Raw genomic sequence first — 17090 nt, forward strand, 5'->3', positions numbered from 1 at the left:
TTCTATTGTGTTTGAGAGTGAAAATAAAACATAAACAACCAAATACTCTTAGATGAGTGTAAGAAGGAATGGAAGTAAAAATGTCACGCCCCCACCTGCGCGGGGCACGTGAGGCACCCAGTGCCCACGTGGGGGCCACATGAGGGGGAACACGGGGCTCCCCTACCATATATTGTCCGGTTCCGGAGCTTTACGCAAGCGTCCTTCACCCCTCCCTGGTTTTGTTTTTCACCCAAAACGCGTCTGCAGGATTTGGAGACACCCGCCTTATATGCCCAGGCTCTGGAACGAGTCTTTCCGATGTGAAACTATTGGGCCTCACACCCTTTCCACCATCGGACAAGAGCCGTCCTCGGCTCTGATACCACTAAATGTCACGCCCCGAATTCGGATCATGACACGGCCGTGCTATTGCAAACCTTTGCCCGCAATAACACGCAGCCACTTTAAAACTTCAAATGTTTCGTCAATAAAAGATTGATTACAAAGCATCTAAAAATAGCAACATTTAATGTGTCATTTTCTTATCCCCATAATCCTGAAGCATGTCACGCTCCTCGTTCCTAGCATCTCCTATTCATCTGTAAGAACATAAATAAATGGGTATGAGCTATAAAGCTCAGTAAGTAACCGTGCATAATCTTATCTGATCAAGCATAATATTTTCTCATACTAGTGCATTAATTTAAGAAACTAACAATTGTTACAAAGTAAGCATTTCATATAACAAACCAGTCATAAAACTATGCATGTCCATTTATGCAACTTCATAAATATGGCTATGCATCATAAAACTTTTGTCATTATTCCATGCTTTGAAATCCGTACTCGTCATTATTCATGCTTTGAAATTCGTGCTTTCAGATGATAGTGTAGCTATGGTCACTATTATTACCCGTGACAGGGCCATAATCTTTACCAACTATTATTCCCCATTGGCAGAGTCTAAGCCAAGCTATTATAACCTGCTGGCGAGGGCCGTATGCCGAGCTACTATAACCCGCTGGCAAGGGCCATAATATTTGCCAACTATTATTTTCCGTTGGCAGGGTCTAAACCAAGCTACTATAACCCGCTGGCGAGGACCGTATGCCGAGCTACTGTAACTCGCTGGCGAGGGCCATGATCTTTGCCAATTATTGTTCCCCGTTGGCAGGGTCTAAACCAAGCTACTATAACCCGCTGGTGAGGGTCGTATGCCGAGCTACTGTAACCCGCTGGCGAGGGCCATAATCTTTGCCAACTATTGTTCCCTGTTGGCAGGGTCTAAACCAAGCTACTATAACCCGCTGGCGAGGACCGTATGCCGAGCTACTGTAACCCGCTGGCGAGGGCCATAATCTTTGCCAACTATTGTTCCCCGTTGACAGGGTCTTCTTCTAGTTACTATTACCCACTGGCGGGGGTCGTAAAGCCAAGTTACTTTTACCCACTGGCTGGGATCGTATGCCTAGTTACTGTTATCCATTGGCGGGGGTCGTGCATAGCGATCTGAGAGTTCTTAAAAACATATCATGCTTTTCATAAATCTTTTCTCATCGGTACATTGGAAAGTGAATAATGGCATCATGCTGAATAAAATTCATGATCATACTGAAAACTTTATTTTTCTTTCCATGCATCTTTCTACATCATCATAATCATGTGTAAATAATAAAATAATCATGATGGATGCTATTTATCCAAAATCATGTAATCATTTGCTAACACATGTTGGATCTTAATTTTATGAAAATATAAATAATCATATACAATTTTATAATTAAATAGTCACAAGTATTTGATAAAACATAAGATTATATCCGGGTTACTTACATTTTCCACAATTCATATACACAATTTCCATTCTATAAATAATACTTTTTCATCATATAAAACGTGATACATGATCCATAATAAGATTAAGACAGGTTACTTACCTTAATTTGCTCACCAAATGCCAATTCTCCAATACCTAGCAAGATCATTAAATTACATATCACTTGCACATTTAATTTCTATTTATTTATAATCTTAAAGTCATTTACAGCCCATCCATAGGACTCAATTTTATTTTCAGGTTTGTAGCCTAATTCAATTTCTGGTTCGGGCCCATGGCCCAATTCAATTTCTGGTTCTGGTCTAATCTATTTTCTGGCTCAGATTTGATCCAATTACTGGTTCAAGTCTGATTCAACTTCTGGTTCAAACCTGATTCAACCTCTGATTCAGGTCTGATCCAGCTTCTGGTTCAGGTCTGAGCCAATTCCACCCAATTGCCCTTTGGTTCAGGTCTGGACCCATTTGCATTCAGGCCCGACGTTTAATTAGGTTCTGGGTCAGACCCTTGGCCTGATTCAACTACTGGGCCCATTTGTATTCAGGCCCAAAAACACCATTAGTTAATTTATAATTAAACCTTATCAGTTCTAATTAATTTAAAGGGAACCTAGCCTCAAACTATATTCAATTTAGTCCCTATATTAAAATTTGAGCTTTTCAGGCCCAGTTAGTTTTGGTTTTAAGAACACTGGCCTCGAATCAGGGCCCAGCCTGGCCAGGGCTTCTAAAGCCAAGTTTATTTGAAGCCCACTCCGGAAATCAAGCCCATTTTAGCCCACAACATTTTTTTTTCTTTTCTTTTCCTTTCTTTTCTTCTTTTTCTTTTCTTTCTTCTTCTCCCTTCCCGAACCTTCTCTTTCTTCCTTCTTCGTTCCATCCCGATCTCCTCCCATTTTCTCCTCTTCTCCCACGAAACTGGGGAATGAGCTCGGAAGGGTGCTCGGGATGAGGCCGGCCCGAAGCCGACGGCGCTGCAGCCAACCGGCGGCACCGACGGCGGCCGAGGTCCCACCTGCGGCAGCCGCGGCCCGACTGGCAGCTCTACTCCTCCGCCTCTGGTGGAGGAGATGGGTCACAGCCACCCGTCAGGGAGCGACAAGACCGGCCGAAGCCGGTGATGCTCGCTAAACGCACGGCCGACACCCGTGGTTGGCCCGATGGCATCTACGGTGGCCCGAGCCGACGACGTCCATGGCCATCGGAAATCGCCCTTCAGTCCATCTTCTCTGATTCCCTCCAGCCACAATCTAATTGGTTCCCTCCATGGGAACCGGATTTGTACAAGCCGAGAACCATCCCCATGAATCGAGAGGTAGGTTCATTTTTTGGATTTTTTAGATCTAGGGTTTTAATAGGAAGGGGAAGTCACCGTTGAGTGGAGGGGAAGGTTCTTCAACATGGGCCGTCAATGGTTTTCAGTCAATAGACCCAGTGCCGGATGAATGCCGCCCATGATAAGATCTTCCCCTCTACATCATCTCCCTACCCATCTTTCTCTGTTAATCCTCTTCTAGCTAGATTGGATCTAAGCTATTAACATGTAAATCATGAATGGGGAGAAGGGTTAGGGTTTACCTAGCTCCGATAAGCCGTGAAGTATATCCGGCGAGCTGCTGTGTCTGCTCCGGTGGCGCAGTGCGACGACGAGCTATCAGTCCCCCCTCCTCCGGTGCCACTGCTATCTGGCTCCTTGCACAGAAGGAAGAAGGTGAGGAGTAGGGAGAGTGTAGTCGATGGGGTCCTGTACTCAGGACTCCATGGGTTTTTATAACCCTCCATCAACCTCAGAGGGGTGAGGGACCGCGGCTGTTAGGTGGTTATAACTGCCTCAACAGTTGCCGCCCTCCACCTCCTTCCTTCCAAAATTTCCAGATGGACCGTCAGCTTTGGTCCATGCCGGTCCATCTGGTCCGGGGTTTACAAAAAATGACTTCATAGGGAGACTTGTTTTTAAGTGTAGGAGTGGGTATCTCGTTAATTAGATAGGTAGCTGTTAAGACAGCATCTCTCCAAAATTTAGTCGGAAGTGATGCTTGAAAAAGAAGGGCTCTAGCAACAGTAAGAAGATGCTGATGTTTTCTTCCACTATCTCATTTTGTTGTGGAGTATAAACACAAGTTCTTTGATGTATAATCCCTTTGGAACTATAGAACTCGGGCATATGGAATTCCATGCCATTATCAGTTCTAATTTGTTTCACTTTGGCATTGAATTGAGTTTGAACTAAGTGAATGAAGGGTTGCAGAAGGTATCTAACTTTAAATTTAAATTTCATAAGGTATACCCAGGTTACTCGGCTATAATCATCAACTATAGTTAAGAAATAGTGATGACCTTGAATGGATGCTTGAGAATAAAGACTCCATATGTCACAATGTATTAAATCAAATGCAGAAGAAGTGATAGAGTTGCTCATATGAAATGGTTTTCTTTTTTTTTTTTGGCTAAATGACAAACGGTACATTATAGTGATTCATTTTTCTTCACATCAGAAATATGAGATTGTATTAAATTCAATCACTGGTTGGATAAGTGTCCTAGTCTAAAATGCCAAAGATCAAAAGAATGTTCTGTATTAGCATTGAGAACTTGACTTTTGGATTACTTGGAAAGAAGAGGTTGATTGACAGCGGGACTTGGAAAGAGAAAGTAGAGACCACTATGAGCTCTAGCAAATCCAATCGTCATCCATGAAGAGAGGTCTTGTATCAAGCAGAATTTTTCCAAAAAAGATAAGACATAAGGAAGCATTGTGAGTGAGTTTACTAACGGAGAGAAGATTAAAGATAAAGAAAGGTACACATAAAATGTTTGTGAGTGTTAAAAGTTCTGACAATTTTATAGTGCCAATACGAGTCACCTTTGCCTTAGTTCTATTTGGCATTTGAACATATGCTTATGTTTCACATGTTATGGAGGTAAGAAAGGAAATGGAGCAGACCATGTGGTCAATGGCTCCTATGTCAATTATTTATGGAGCTATTTGTTCATTGGTTAATTCAAATTTCTCTCGGTTGGCGAGAGGGCAGAGGAATTAGTAATGATGGAGGTATAAGGGAGAGTTGTACCGGCCATGTTAGAGTAAGATTGAGTATTTGATGTTTCTGTGGATGTTGTTGGGTTAGGTAGTAATAGCTTGGACATTAGGAGAGATGAATCACTTGACTTGGACTGATGAGGCATCTGAGCATTGATAAGATCAATAAGTTGCTGAACTTAAGCTTAAGTGAGAGCTGTCTGAGATGAGATCTACTCCTTTTGTTGGCTTTGAGTGATCACCTGATTTGCTAAATATTTATTTGAAGGAACACTATTAGGATTCCTAGGTTTGATCTTAGTAAATTTGAAGTTAGTTGGAAATCCTATCAGTCTATAGCATTTCTCCTTAGTGTGCCCAACTTTTTCACAATAATAACATACTATTTCAGACTTATCTTTCCTTTTTGTATGAACCGCAACAAGTGCAGAGGATTTAGAAGTTGGAAATATTGATGTACGTGCTTGTCTTTATCTTTTCTCTTGTAAAACTAATAAAAAAAGTTTTATCTAAAGAGGGCATAGGGCTCATGAGAATTATCTGACCTCTAATGTTGTCGTATGAATCATTTAGCCCCATTAAGAACTTAAAGACATAATCCTTTTGCTGAGCTTCACCAACAATTCCCACTGCATTACATGTACAATGCCCACAAGTGCAGGAAGGCAATGGCCTATAATTGTGTAATTCTTCCCAAATAGCATTGAGTTGGGTGAAATAATCACTTACAGATTTTGTTCCCTGCATAATCGAGCTGAGTTGATGATGAAGATGGTAGATTCTGACATTATCCGGTTGTGCAAACCGGGTCTTTAGCTTTCCCACACTTCCTTTGCAGAGCTAATGTATAGCACACTTGATGCAATTTTTCTTAAAATAGAGTTCAGAATCTATGAAAGGATCAGATTGTTGCATCTCAACCAGGGTAAGTAAAAAGGACTGGTTAATTCTGGTGTGGGAATAGTTCCATCAAGAAATCCCAACTTGTTCTTAATGGAAATGGCTAATGTGAAGAATCGATTCCATAAGAGGTAATTGGATCCTGATGGAGGAGGTGTGATCACCATAGTGTTAGCATTATCATTGTGATGAAGGAAGAATGGACTGTTTGGATCTCAGAAGAAGAAGGGATATGAGTCGAAGAATAGGCAGGAGAGATATGAGCTGAAGATTCTCCGTCTGCCATTTTTGGATATTCTCAAGTCAAGAAAAGATGATAGATACAGCTTACAACATCTCCAAGAAGGAAGAAGCAGAAGCTTGTATAACCATGATTCAAACTTCTAACTCCTGCTCTGGTACCATGTTAGAAAATGAAGAGTGGAAACTGAAAACGGGGAGAAGGAAAAGGATGAATTCATTTTTAATTTTCTTGCTTAATCTTTGTACAGATTGGAGGTATTTATACACATTCGAGCTTGATTAAACTGTAACTAATCTAGCTTTTAAGCAATGCAAATTGTAACTGAATGTAACTAATCCAAAAAGTCAAATTGAAGGAGCTTCCAGAACACTGAGTTTGTTTCAGCCGGTTCACTGTTTCAACCCATTTCAAGAGTCACTGTTATGAAACGTTATGACTATTGTGAAACGTTATGAGAGTTTAAATTTGACCGTTGAAGCTTTCATAGGAACCAGTTGTGCTGCTGGAAAGAACTGGTAGAGCCGTTGCTTGCCGGTTTGCTGGAAGAGACTGTAACTCAGTGACTTTGTTATTTTGAGAAAGTAGAAACTAAGGAGTAAGATAACTGCAGTAGAAAATTTTTAAGCAAAGCATGCAACAGCAAATAGTGCGGTGATTGGTTATCTTGCCACAAATCACTTTAACCTCACCACATGTGCAAAGACATGCCAGTAACCCAATGCGTAAGGTAAGCTTTCGTTGTTGTATGCTGAATCAAAGGCGATCATAGATCTCCAAGTTTGACACTCAATGTGCCAAAAGAGGAAACCCCAAAAGCTCTCGTCAGGGATCGTTTGTGCGTTCACATTCCAAAATCTAGTTCAGGTAATTCTCTTATTCATCATGTTTAAAATATCTACTTGAATTTTGATTGCAAGTCTCATAGAAATCACAGGACCATTTGATATACTCCGTGTGAGATGTAATCATGATATATCTGATCTGGATATTGTAATATGTTCCTCTAGGCTATATCATATATACTACAATAATTGGGTACTGCAACCTTTTTATCCTAGGTAGAATATCAAGAACTGTACATTTATATAAGAAAGTAAATGCATGTATGTGTATAGATATATGTACACATGCATGCACACATACGTATGCAAGGTACATAGATTCACATGTATATATGTATGTATGTACGCAATAATGTGTCATTTCACAAATATATGCATATGTACTCAACTGCACAAAAAAAAAAAAAAAAAACATACTTTTCATTACCTAATTATATGCACGTTGATGCACACATGCACCATGTATGAACATCTAAGTTTATTATAAGCCTTAATGTATCTCCAAATATGGTGGGATTTGTGTACCTGAAATACACTTAGAAAAGATCTACCGAAGTGATTGAAACAATATACTTTTTATGTTGTCGAGTCCCTCAAGCACCAAACTCCGAGGTAGATAGCTGGCCACGGATTCTGATCCCCATGAATTTCTCATATTAATTGAGAGCTTGTGAAACACCATAAAGACTAAAGTTAAGCTGTTATTGATTGTTTCTACTTTTATTGGAAGAGCTACTGATTCATGTGACCAAACAAAGAGAAAGGAGGAAAAAAGACTTTGCTGACTTTGAAAAAGCTGAAGGAGGAAAAGAGGGAGAGGATGAGTCATCCAGGTAGATGATAGGTGGAAAAGGCTCACACCCTTCAAGTCTTCCTGTATATAAGCACTAACATGTTCATGAGAGAGTAAAAGGAAGCCAGGGAAAAGGAAAGAGTTGAAAGGAAGGAAAAGGAGAGTTTGGGTGGTCTTTGAGGTAGTAGAGCAAACCTATTTGCCATGGGAAGGCCTCCTTGCTGTGATAAGGTTGGCATCAAGAAAGGGCCTTGGACTGCTGAAGAAGACATCATATTGGTCTCCTATATCCAAGAGCATGGGGCTGGAAACTGGAGAGCTGTCCCTACGAATACCGGTGAAGTGTCCAAACTCCTATATTTTGTTTGCCTTTTTCCTCGCTCAACTCCAATGATCTGTGAGGATTTCTATCGAAGTGTCCCATATTTTCCACTTTTCTTGTTACACCTTGCTTTTCTCTCATAATATCAAAATTCAATCATTTTTAAGCGTTTCAGTTGTCTTTTTATTGTCCTTTTACTTTGCCTCAACTTACTTTTTCTTAAGAAGAAATGTTTCAACTGAACTGAATGGGCTTATACCGATTCCTTAGTTTGTTATATTCATCTTTGATATTGTAGCTTTCAAAGATTTTTCTGGGGCAATCCGTGAACATCTTTGATATTATCTCACTTTTCCGTTCTTTAAATCGTAGGCTTGCTAAGATGTAGCAAGAGTTGCAGACTCAGATGGACCAATTACCTCAGACCTGGAATAAAGCGTGGCAACTTCACCCCACATGAGCAAGGAATTATCATCCATCTTCAGGCCTTGCTTGGTAATAGGTAATCTTAATTCTTTTCTTCCATTCCATTCTTTCACATTTTTTTTCCAGAAAAATACTGATTCTGTCCGCAATTAAATGATAAAATGATTATCCTTATCCATTGTATGAACTGCCATGATTAAGAAGGGAAAGAAGAAGAAAAGAATTGTGAATCTTGATTAGAACGTGAGATAAAGAACTCAAGACTAATAAACCTTTTGCTTCTCTCTACTTATGCTTTGGTCTTCTTTTCCTGTAGGTGGGCAGCAATAGCTTCTTACCTTCCCCAGAGAACAGACAATGATATAAAGAACTACTGGAACACCCATCTCAAGAAGAAGTTCAAGAAGTACCAGACAGCAATTGATAGCTCTATGATCTCGTCTGATTCAGGCGCCAGCTGCCATGAACAAATGTCCAAAGGCTACAGCATGGAGGGACGAATTAGGATCCCAGGCCTCACTGCATCGCACTCACCAACCTCCAGATTCTATCAGAGCCCCTCCACCTATACTTCCAACACCGAGAACATCTCAAGACTCCTTGAAGGATGGATGTGGTCCTTACCAAAGTCCGCACAAGACATGCACCAACAGAGCACCATCATCGACAGCGATGGCAATGAATCATTACAAGGGAGTCAAGCTAAAGGTGATCGATGGAGCTGTGCTGCAATAGCTAAAGACGACCATGACTCACTGCTCTCATTCGAGAACCTTAGCAGCATTGCCTGGGAGAAGTCATCATCATCATCACTTCACTCGGTACTCCAAGGGACACAGCTCGCACCGGCTGATGCTGAGGCCAAACGTGGGGTGGCGGATGGCGCACAACAGCCTCCTTTATCTTTGCTGGAGAAGTGGCTCCTTGATGACACCTCAGGGCTGGTGGATGGCCTCATGGAACTTCCTGCTGACTGCTTCTCGAGCCCAATGTTGTAACTGGCATATCATGCCCTCTTGATTTCTCTGCCGAGCTTTGCATGAGTGGAAACAAATACGAAGTAGTGCAAAAGCTGTCAGATGACCAACTAGTACTACGATCAGTCTATCATCTAATAAAAATTTAGAAATAATAGGTATGTCAGATGGGCTCTTGTCCCCAAATGTAAGACAAGGAGCAATGTTCCTGTGAGGATTATATGAAATAAGTCATCTATCCAGGCTTAAACTTCATAAGATCTTTTTGCCCCTCTTTCCTTTCCTATATTTTTGTATTGAAAAATTTATCTCTATTCCAAGTTTTACTCAATTTTACCTAGGTTGATGGGAGGGCATATCGAATCAGATCTCTCTGGTTGGTTTGGAGTAGGAGAAGAATTAGAAAAGATGTGGAAATTTTGGGACAATTTGATTCGAGAGAAAAAAGAGAACTTCCTTTAACAAATGTTCCACCATGACTGCCTTTTTGGTCTATTTCTTTGCTTCGCTATCGCGCTGTAACACTATTATAGGGACTTGTAAGTGTCAGCTGAACCTGAAATAGATATGTACATGCCATCCTCTTCATACAAAATTGGTTAGGTTCCCCTCCATTTTTTTAAAAAAAGAGAAAAATTTCTAATTTTGCTTGTTAGGGCATTTCACTTAGGAAAAGAAATTTTCATTTGTTTCTCTGGAGTATCTGTCATAGTTCTGTATTGGTTACTAACAGAGATAATCTATTTACCATTAGATAGCTAGAATTGATTTGATTTCTTCATAATAGTGCTTCAACTCTAAGAGATTATGGTGCATATGAAGCACATGATCACGAGTGGAAATTTTCGTTCGAGCTTGAAATTATCATATGATGAAAAAAGATTTTTCTTGAAAAGAAAAATTGTAGGACTAGGTTGCATCGATCCCCGGATGATGGTGGAGGGATGGTGGCAATATAGTTCTTGATTAACCTTTATCTAGGACCCTACTATATATTACACCGAGGCCATGTGATCGCGACATGACAATTTGCTTCCGCTAGCTTGTCGAGATGATACCATTCAGAGATATCGTCTTGTGAGTTCTACCTCCCTAAGATAACACTATACTTGGGGATCTTGATCAGTTTCCAAGATTCTTCCTAGTAAAGACTTGGCAAAAGTGAGAATTATTGGTGTAGCCTATCAAACAAAGCTAAGGACCTAGGACATTGGTGCAGAGGGAAGAGGGCATGGCTGTCTTTCCTCCCCTTAGAAAACCTCTGAAGAAATTAAGATTGATATGCAATGTCAGGACTATTGCAAGAATTTAAACCAACAAGGCAACAAAAAAAAAAAAAAACTAAGAATAGAACAAAAGAAGAGAAAGGAAGCTTCCCTGACATGCTACACCCTAACCTAAATATCACGAGGCACTTCCAAACCCTCCATGTTTCTCAAAGTGCAAAAGAATTAGTTTGTAGTTGACTTTAGATAGGCAAGCCTTCAATTCTCTTTGCAAGACTTGGTTGAGCTTTATTTGTTATAAGGCTACTTGCTTGAGAGATGTTGCTGATGATCTAACCCTTTGGGGCAAATTGGTATATATGGAGCATTTTGGAGGCTCAAAATCTTTGTGGGAGCAATGTCGAACTAACGAAAATCACTAAAAGCTACCTAAAACTTGAGAAAATCAGAAAAATTTGGATGAAGCTTGAATTCTAGAGTCTTGGGCAGTTTTACTTCTTCTAACAATAGGCCATACGCCATCAGAATATATCTAGTGATAAAAACCGGATTGTCGGATCAACTTCAAAAACAACAGAGGCCCTAACATTATACTCAACCATCGACTTCGGTCTTTTCAAGAAGACAGATGGACAAATAGCTACATATTTTGCATTTGGCAAGACCAAACATCTACATAATTCTACTTTAAAGAGATTGAAAAATAGGTAAATTGATGTCCAAATAATATGAAAATTGAAATCCTCTTGTTAAATTATTTTATGAGATTCAGCTTACCTAATATTTGATGCTTTTAAGATGTATACAAGATTTAAGAATGATTGGGATGTTTCAGCAATAGTGATGTTATGGGTCTCACTAATGATGGTAGTTGGCTATTTCATAGAGTTAGTGGGTACGTCATGCGTCAAAGGCACTAGTTGGTGTAGTCCCACTACAAGAAAACTCATCTTTCCCGGCGCTTTTTATAATCTTTACCGACGCTTATAAGCGTAAAAACTGGGCTTTCCCGACGCTAATGAAAGCGTCGGCAAAAACAACATTCGCCGACGCTTTAAAGCGTCAGGAAAGCCCAAAGGAAGCCCAGCTCTGGGTTTTCGCCGACGCTATAAAGCGTCGATAAATGTATTTTTACCGACGCTATAACGACGCTTATATGGCGTCGCCTAAAGGGATTTTTACCGACGCTTTGTAAGCGTCAGCGATGGCGTGCGAGCCCGTACCAAATGGGGTTTTTAACGACGCTTTAAAGCGTCGAGAGTGGATTTTTTTTAAAAAAAAGAAAAACAAAAGCATATTAAAAAACATATTATAGTAATATAAACCTGCATTACATTTACATCAAGACAAACATACAGATCATTCGAAACATTCATATTGTCATATAAGATTAAATTTACATAAGTTTAGAATTACAATGTATTTTGAAAAATATAAGAAAGATACATATAAAACTCATTAAATAATAGTCTAAAAAATATCAGGGACCGCATTCAGCCCCATCATCATCTCTGCGAGCTATTGAAGTATCAGGAACCTAAAAAAAAAAAAATTAGAAGTTAGGAATATGAAAATCATTAACTCATGCAAAATAATAATTATGTATAGTCATCAAATACATATAGTTATTTACCTGAGGAGGGAGAAATCGCTGTAACATAGATGAAATATGCTCAAGCTGAGACTGCAAAGTTTGTTAGTTCTGTTTCAGCTCTGCCAACTCTGCCTGATGGCGATCCTTCATATCTTCAATTATTGCCCGAAGTCTACTAACTTCTGCATTGCTACTGCCTTCTCCAGCATTTCTTGTATACATGCCCACTGCAGACAACTGAGTGGGGGTAACTCCAACGCCATAACCCCTCACTCGACCATAACGCTCTGGGCCCAATAATTCAGCGAGCACCTGAGCTTCGACATGACTGGTCGCGTCGGATGATGATGACTCTCCGACGCGCTCTGAAATAAGAGTTGTTGCCCTGTCCTATATCTCTCAAAAGAAAAAGTCAAATTAATGTATGCCAATAATAGAACTAATAATAATATCGTTGAAAGATTCAAAGATGAATACATACAACTATATTTCTTGACTCCTCCCGAACAAAACTGCCATCTCGGTGGGTGTGAGTCATCTTATAAAACTCCACCTTACTAGGCTCCCTCCCATTATCATCCATCTACAACAAAAAGTATATTGGCAAGCTAGTTATCTTGATACATGCTATATGATAGAGTAGTTAAAAATAGTTTCAAAGAGTTTCAAAAAAAACTTACGAATTCAGCTCTACGCCTAGCATAACTCATCGAGCCTGAAGTATGAGGAACAGTCTGAGAGGCTCGTGCAGCTCTACCAATGTTGGAATATGTCTTCCCAAAAAAAGAATAAACAATATAATATATTTAATGTATAAATTTGTAATCTATATTATTAGTAAATACAATCTAAAGTATTGAATTAATATACACAACCTGAGCTTTCTCGGAAAACCAGTAGTAGACAAGCTCCCTCCACTGATGAGGGATTACATCAGGAGGACAAACATGGGCAACCTCCTCTTCTGTCATACCATCGTGCTTCCAGTCCGCCTTTAACTTGGCCCTATATTCTTTCCACTTGCGGTTGACGGACTACAACACCCAATCATGGCTCTCTTTAGGAAGCAAAAACTTACGCTACACCAAAGTAATTAAAGAATGTTATAACAATATTAAATCAAAAAATAAAATTGTGATAGTAAGCAAATTCAATTATTTACCTCAATAACTTTAAGAAGCTCAACCTTATACGAAGGAAGCATTTCATTCCATTTTGTATAGTTGAGCGGACACAACTGACCATTCCGCGCAACCGATCCTAGAAAAGTCGATAAAATGCTTGCAGCCCTCTTGATGGGCTGCCCCAGTTTATTGCAATGGACAACGATCTTCTCATCCTCATGTAGATTCCACACATCCCGTGCTCGAGTGGGTCCTCGTGTCCTCCTCACTCTCCCCAGTCCATCTATAAAAATAAAATAAAATATACATTAATTAAAACATTAAAGGCAAATGATTTAATATATAAAATGTAAATCAAATTACCTTGGATATGCACGTCATCCATGTCTGGACAATCAGCAGGTGACACGTGCTCAGACTGAGACTCGTGTTGAGTATGGAACTCGTGCTGAGAATGGGACTCGTGCTGCTGGGACCGTAGGGACTGATCGGAAGAAGATCCCACGGATGTGTGCTGAAACTCAACATCTCTGAATCGTTTTCCTCGTGGCATGTTGTTACCTAGTATGCACAGAAAGAATCAAGGATTTTCATCAAAAGAAGAATAAAAAAAAAGGATTGAAAGCCTGTTGAGCTGGCACCTGGAAAACTGCACCTGAACACTATAATCAGATACAATTGGCCCAACGTATAAAGAGCATGCAATGTGAAGCTCGGATTGCAATGTAGACAATGCTTTGAGGAACAGAATGTGATGGACTGAATGAACAGGAGCCCTCTTGTTCAAGAATATCCTCTTATCAGACATGACAAGTTAAAAGCAAATATCCATATATTATTTAGGAAAACAAAAAATATTACACTATCTTCAATCAAAATCAAGGATAAAGAAATGTTATATTACAAAATGTAAAATAAAAAAATATATAAAGTAATAATAAATGAACCATCCAAGTATTAAATAATAGCAGGGAATTACTTTTGTCATCTACACTTAAAACCTAACAAAACCAACAAAATATAAAACACCATATGGCTAGCATCGTGATAAAATAATTCTTGTAAACAACCACAAATAAAGAAGCATCATTTTTACTACTGAGGGTGAGTATTGTATAAGTAAAACCAATTGACGTCAATAAAGAGTGACCAACATCGACATTTATCCTCTATGGTGTGTACTATGATGGCAAACTGAAAGCAACCATGATTTTCCCAAAATTCTTAACAAGAGAGTAGCATAAAAGGGAGTTAAAAACGTATGTGGCCAACAAGAGAGTTAGATATATTTGTGATTTGTACTTCAGTTTGACTGATTGATAGATTTTAACATTAATTCTGTACACTCTAATTGCAGATAAATGTGACCATGTTTCTCCGGTTTCCTTACCAAGGGAGAAGCATGACAGAAGAGATGGAAATAAACAAACACGAGGTCTCAGTAAAAGCAAACAATAGGCTTGTAGCAATATGCCCACAACTTATTAATTCATGCAGTTACCACCCGGGAAAAAAGAGAATTAAAGAAGAGTCCATTAACAAGCATGAAACTGGATCCTTAATGAAAAGCAGGGTATCTTTAACAGACATTGGAAATGCTAAACATAAAAAAGATGAAGTTGACCACATAGAAACAAGTCAAATACCTATTTTGGTTTCAATGCATCTTCAGAAGATCCTAACTTTATTCTCTATAATCTCTGCAGTTGTCTTGACATGATATAACGGAAATATGAATCCATGGACTTTGACAAAATACATATTCAGGCGAATCCTCTGTGTGTGTGTGTAACAGGCCCCCATGCAAGCAGAAAAGTACAAGAAAAAATGTCAATTAATAAAGAAAAAAAGGAAAATAAACAATGAGCTAAAGAATCAAAAGGACAAGAGATGATTGTATATATAGACACATGCACAAACGCACACACGCACACAACTGTTAAATGTGTCAGCATATGAAAATTCATCAACTAACCTTCAAGTTCTCAAGATGTCGCCATAGCTCTTCATCATTACCTTTTAAGAGTTCAGATAAACGTGAAAGCGTAGAGTGAATTCCCACAGAGCTATTATCTAATTGTTGACAGAAATGGTCCACAGAATCACTCATCACTCCTTGCTTTTAGAAATGCAGCAAGAGGAATTACAAATTTAAAGCTTCTTATTTCTCTAGCTTGTGATGTATGCCTCAGGCGACAAATGCATGCAAATGTCAAGCAAGGATCTGAAAGAAACTTTCTCATCGAGTGCATGAGATACAGGTTCTGTCAGAAAGATCAGACAGTATCATTTGCTTTTCTTATAAAGCGTCTGTTGCCCAGATAGACAACCCAAGAGGGGGGGGGTGAATTGGGTTTTAAATTAATTTGGATAATTAAAACGTTATGGATGATTAATTAAAAACTATTGCAAGTTATTTAATTAATGCTAAGTGCTGTGAGTGATGTGAGAGGAAGAAGAGAAGAGACAATCCAATGCAAACACAGAGTTTTATAGTGGTTCGGAGCTACCCCTTGCTCCTACATCCACTCCCCAAGTCTCTCTTGGGAATTCACTATAACCCCCTTGGATTACAGCCGGTTGTTTTGCAAGCTCACAACCAAACTTGTTGTTTTACGAGCTCACAACGAACTCGGTCGGTTTTCCCAGGCTCACCGACTAGAACCAACCCTGATTGTTTTTCCGGGCTCACAATCAAACCCTTACACACGTTGGTTTTAACTTGGCTCACCAACCAACCTTAATCCCCTTGATTCAATCCCCCGATTGAACCAAGTAAATACAGTGTGTAAAAGAAAACAGAAAACAGCTTCTCAAAAAGCAGATAAAAACAATATGAACAATAAATGAAGTTAAGAAGCCTCAAACGCTTTTAGATCGGAGATGAGGAATGGCTTCTTGAACTTCTGGTCTCCTCTTGAAAGAGTGGAAGACTTGAATGCAGGAGGAGGAAGCTTTTAATGTTGAGAAGATGTAGTTGGATGCAGTTATTGCAGATCTTCTCTCTTTTTCGTTGAAGAACAAGTTGCAGAGTTGAAAGCTTGAATGCTTGGAGTGGAATGGTTGTTCTCTCCCTTGCTACAGTCTTCTGTGGCTATTTAAGCCAACCCCCACGGAAACTAGCCGTTACACTGCTTTTTCTGTCCGTTCTGCACACTCTGCGCAGCCTGACAATATGACCGTTGGTGGGTTGGAGTCGACTCGCGCGATCAGGAGTCGACTCGGCTGTAGCGGGAGTCGACTCAAGCTTTTCCGGAGTCGACTCGGCAACTGTTCCAAATTTGAATTAAAGTTGCCGTCACGACTGGGAGTCGACTCGTCTTGACCCGGAGTCGACTCGCCAACTTCTGGAGCTGACCTGGCAATTTTGGAGTCGGCTCATCCACAGAAGTCCGTGGATCCAATTTTGAATTTTGTCCACTCGAGTCGACTCGACTGTCCTTGGAGTCGACTCGACTGTCCTTGGAGTCGACTCGAATCTCAGAGCCCGAACTCCCGATTCTCTGTCTTTTGGCTCATCCAGTCTTGGAGTCGACTCGAACTTCCTTGGAGTCGACTCGGCTCTCAGTTTCCGAAAGTTGGTCTTCTGCCTTTTGACGTGAAGCTTGTCTTGGAGTCGACTCGAGCTGTCTGGGAGTCGACTCGAATCTCAGAGGCAGTAACATGGTTTTCTGTCTGTCGATGGTCGCACAGTCTCGGAGTCGACTCGCGTATTGCGGGAGTCGACTCGAATCTCAGAGTCCATAAAATGCTCTCTGACCTTTTCTTTGTGTACCTCTTGGAG

General features: G+C 40.0%; 1 protein-coding gene and 1 long non-coding RNA gene across 4 annotated transcripts in view; one reads left to right on the forward strand and one right to left on the reverse strand.

The window, feature by feature from the left end:
* The first annotated feature begins 7662 nt into the window (after window positions 1-7662).
* Window positions 7663-9622, forward strand: LOC103707675 (transcription factor MYB60-like). 2 transcript variants are annotated; one of them, XM_008792252.3, is made up of 3 exons: window positions 7663-8034; window positions 8332-8461; window positions 8702-9622. In XM_008792252.3, the coding sequence occupies exons 1-3, from the start codon at window positions 7842-7844 to the stop codon at window positions 9381-9383; spliced, it is 1005 nt and encodes a 334-aa protein (XP_008790474.2). In that variant the 5' UTR covers window positions 7663-7841; the 3' UTR covers window positions 9384-9622. The 2 variants fall into 2 exon arrangements, with proteins under 2 accessions (XP_008790474.2, XP_008790473.1); XM_008792251.3 differs by having other exon boundaries at window positions 7683-7974.
* A 2290-nt stretch (window positions 9623-11912) lies between these two features.
* LOC120107411 overlaps window positions 11913-17090 on the reverse strand; it is a 6821-nt gene continuing 1643 nt past the window's right edge. Inside the window, exons 2-8 of one of the 2 annotated variants that reach the window (XR_005509205.1) lie at window positions 13962-15082; window positions 13670-13867; window positions 13345-13589; window positions 12863-13261; window positions 12664-12765; window positions 12222-12572; window positions 11913-12125 (exon numbers count right to left, since the gene is read on the reverse strand). This is a non-coding gene — a long non-coding RNA (uncharacterized LOC120107411). Of the gene's footprint in view, window positions 12126-12221; window positions 12573-12663; window positions 12766-12862; window positions 13262-13344; window positions 13590-13669; window positions 13868-13961; window positions 15678-17090 lie in introns of those variants that run through there. The other variant, XR_005509204.1, reaches the window with a different exon arrangement.

The sequence above is a fragment of the Phoenix dactylifera genome, unplaced genomic scaffold, assembly GCF_009389715.1.
Source record: "Phoenix dactylifera cultivar Barhee BC4 unplaced genomic scaffold, palm_55x_up_171113_PBpolish2nd_filt_p 000852F, whole genome shotgun sequence".
NCBI classification, from domain to species: domain Eukaryota; kingdom Viridiplantae; phylum Streptophyta; class Magnoliopsida; order Arecales; family Arecaceae; genus Phoenix; species Phoenix dactylifera.

Coding starts and splice junctions, on each gene's coding strand:
- LOC103707675 (XM_008792252.3), top strand. CDS start 7,842: ATGGGAAGGCCTCCTTGCTGTGATAAGGTTGGCATCAAGAAAGGGCCT. Junction 8,035..8,331: donor TCGCTCAACTCCAATGATCT/GTGAGGATTTCT, acceptor TTTAAATCGTAG/GCTTGCTAAGATGTAGCAAG. Junction 8,462..8,701: donor CAGGCCTTGCTTGGTAATAG/GTAATCTTAATT, acceptor CTTTTCCTGTAG/GTGGGCAGCAATAGCTTCTT.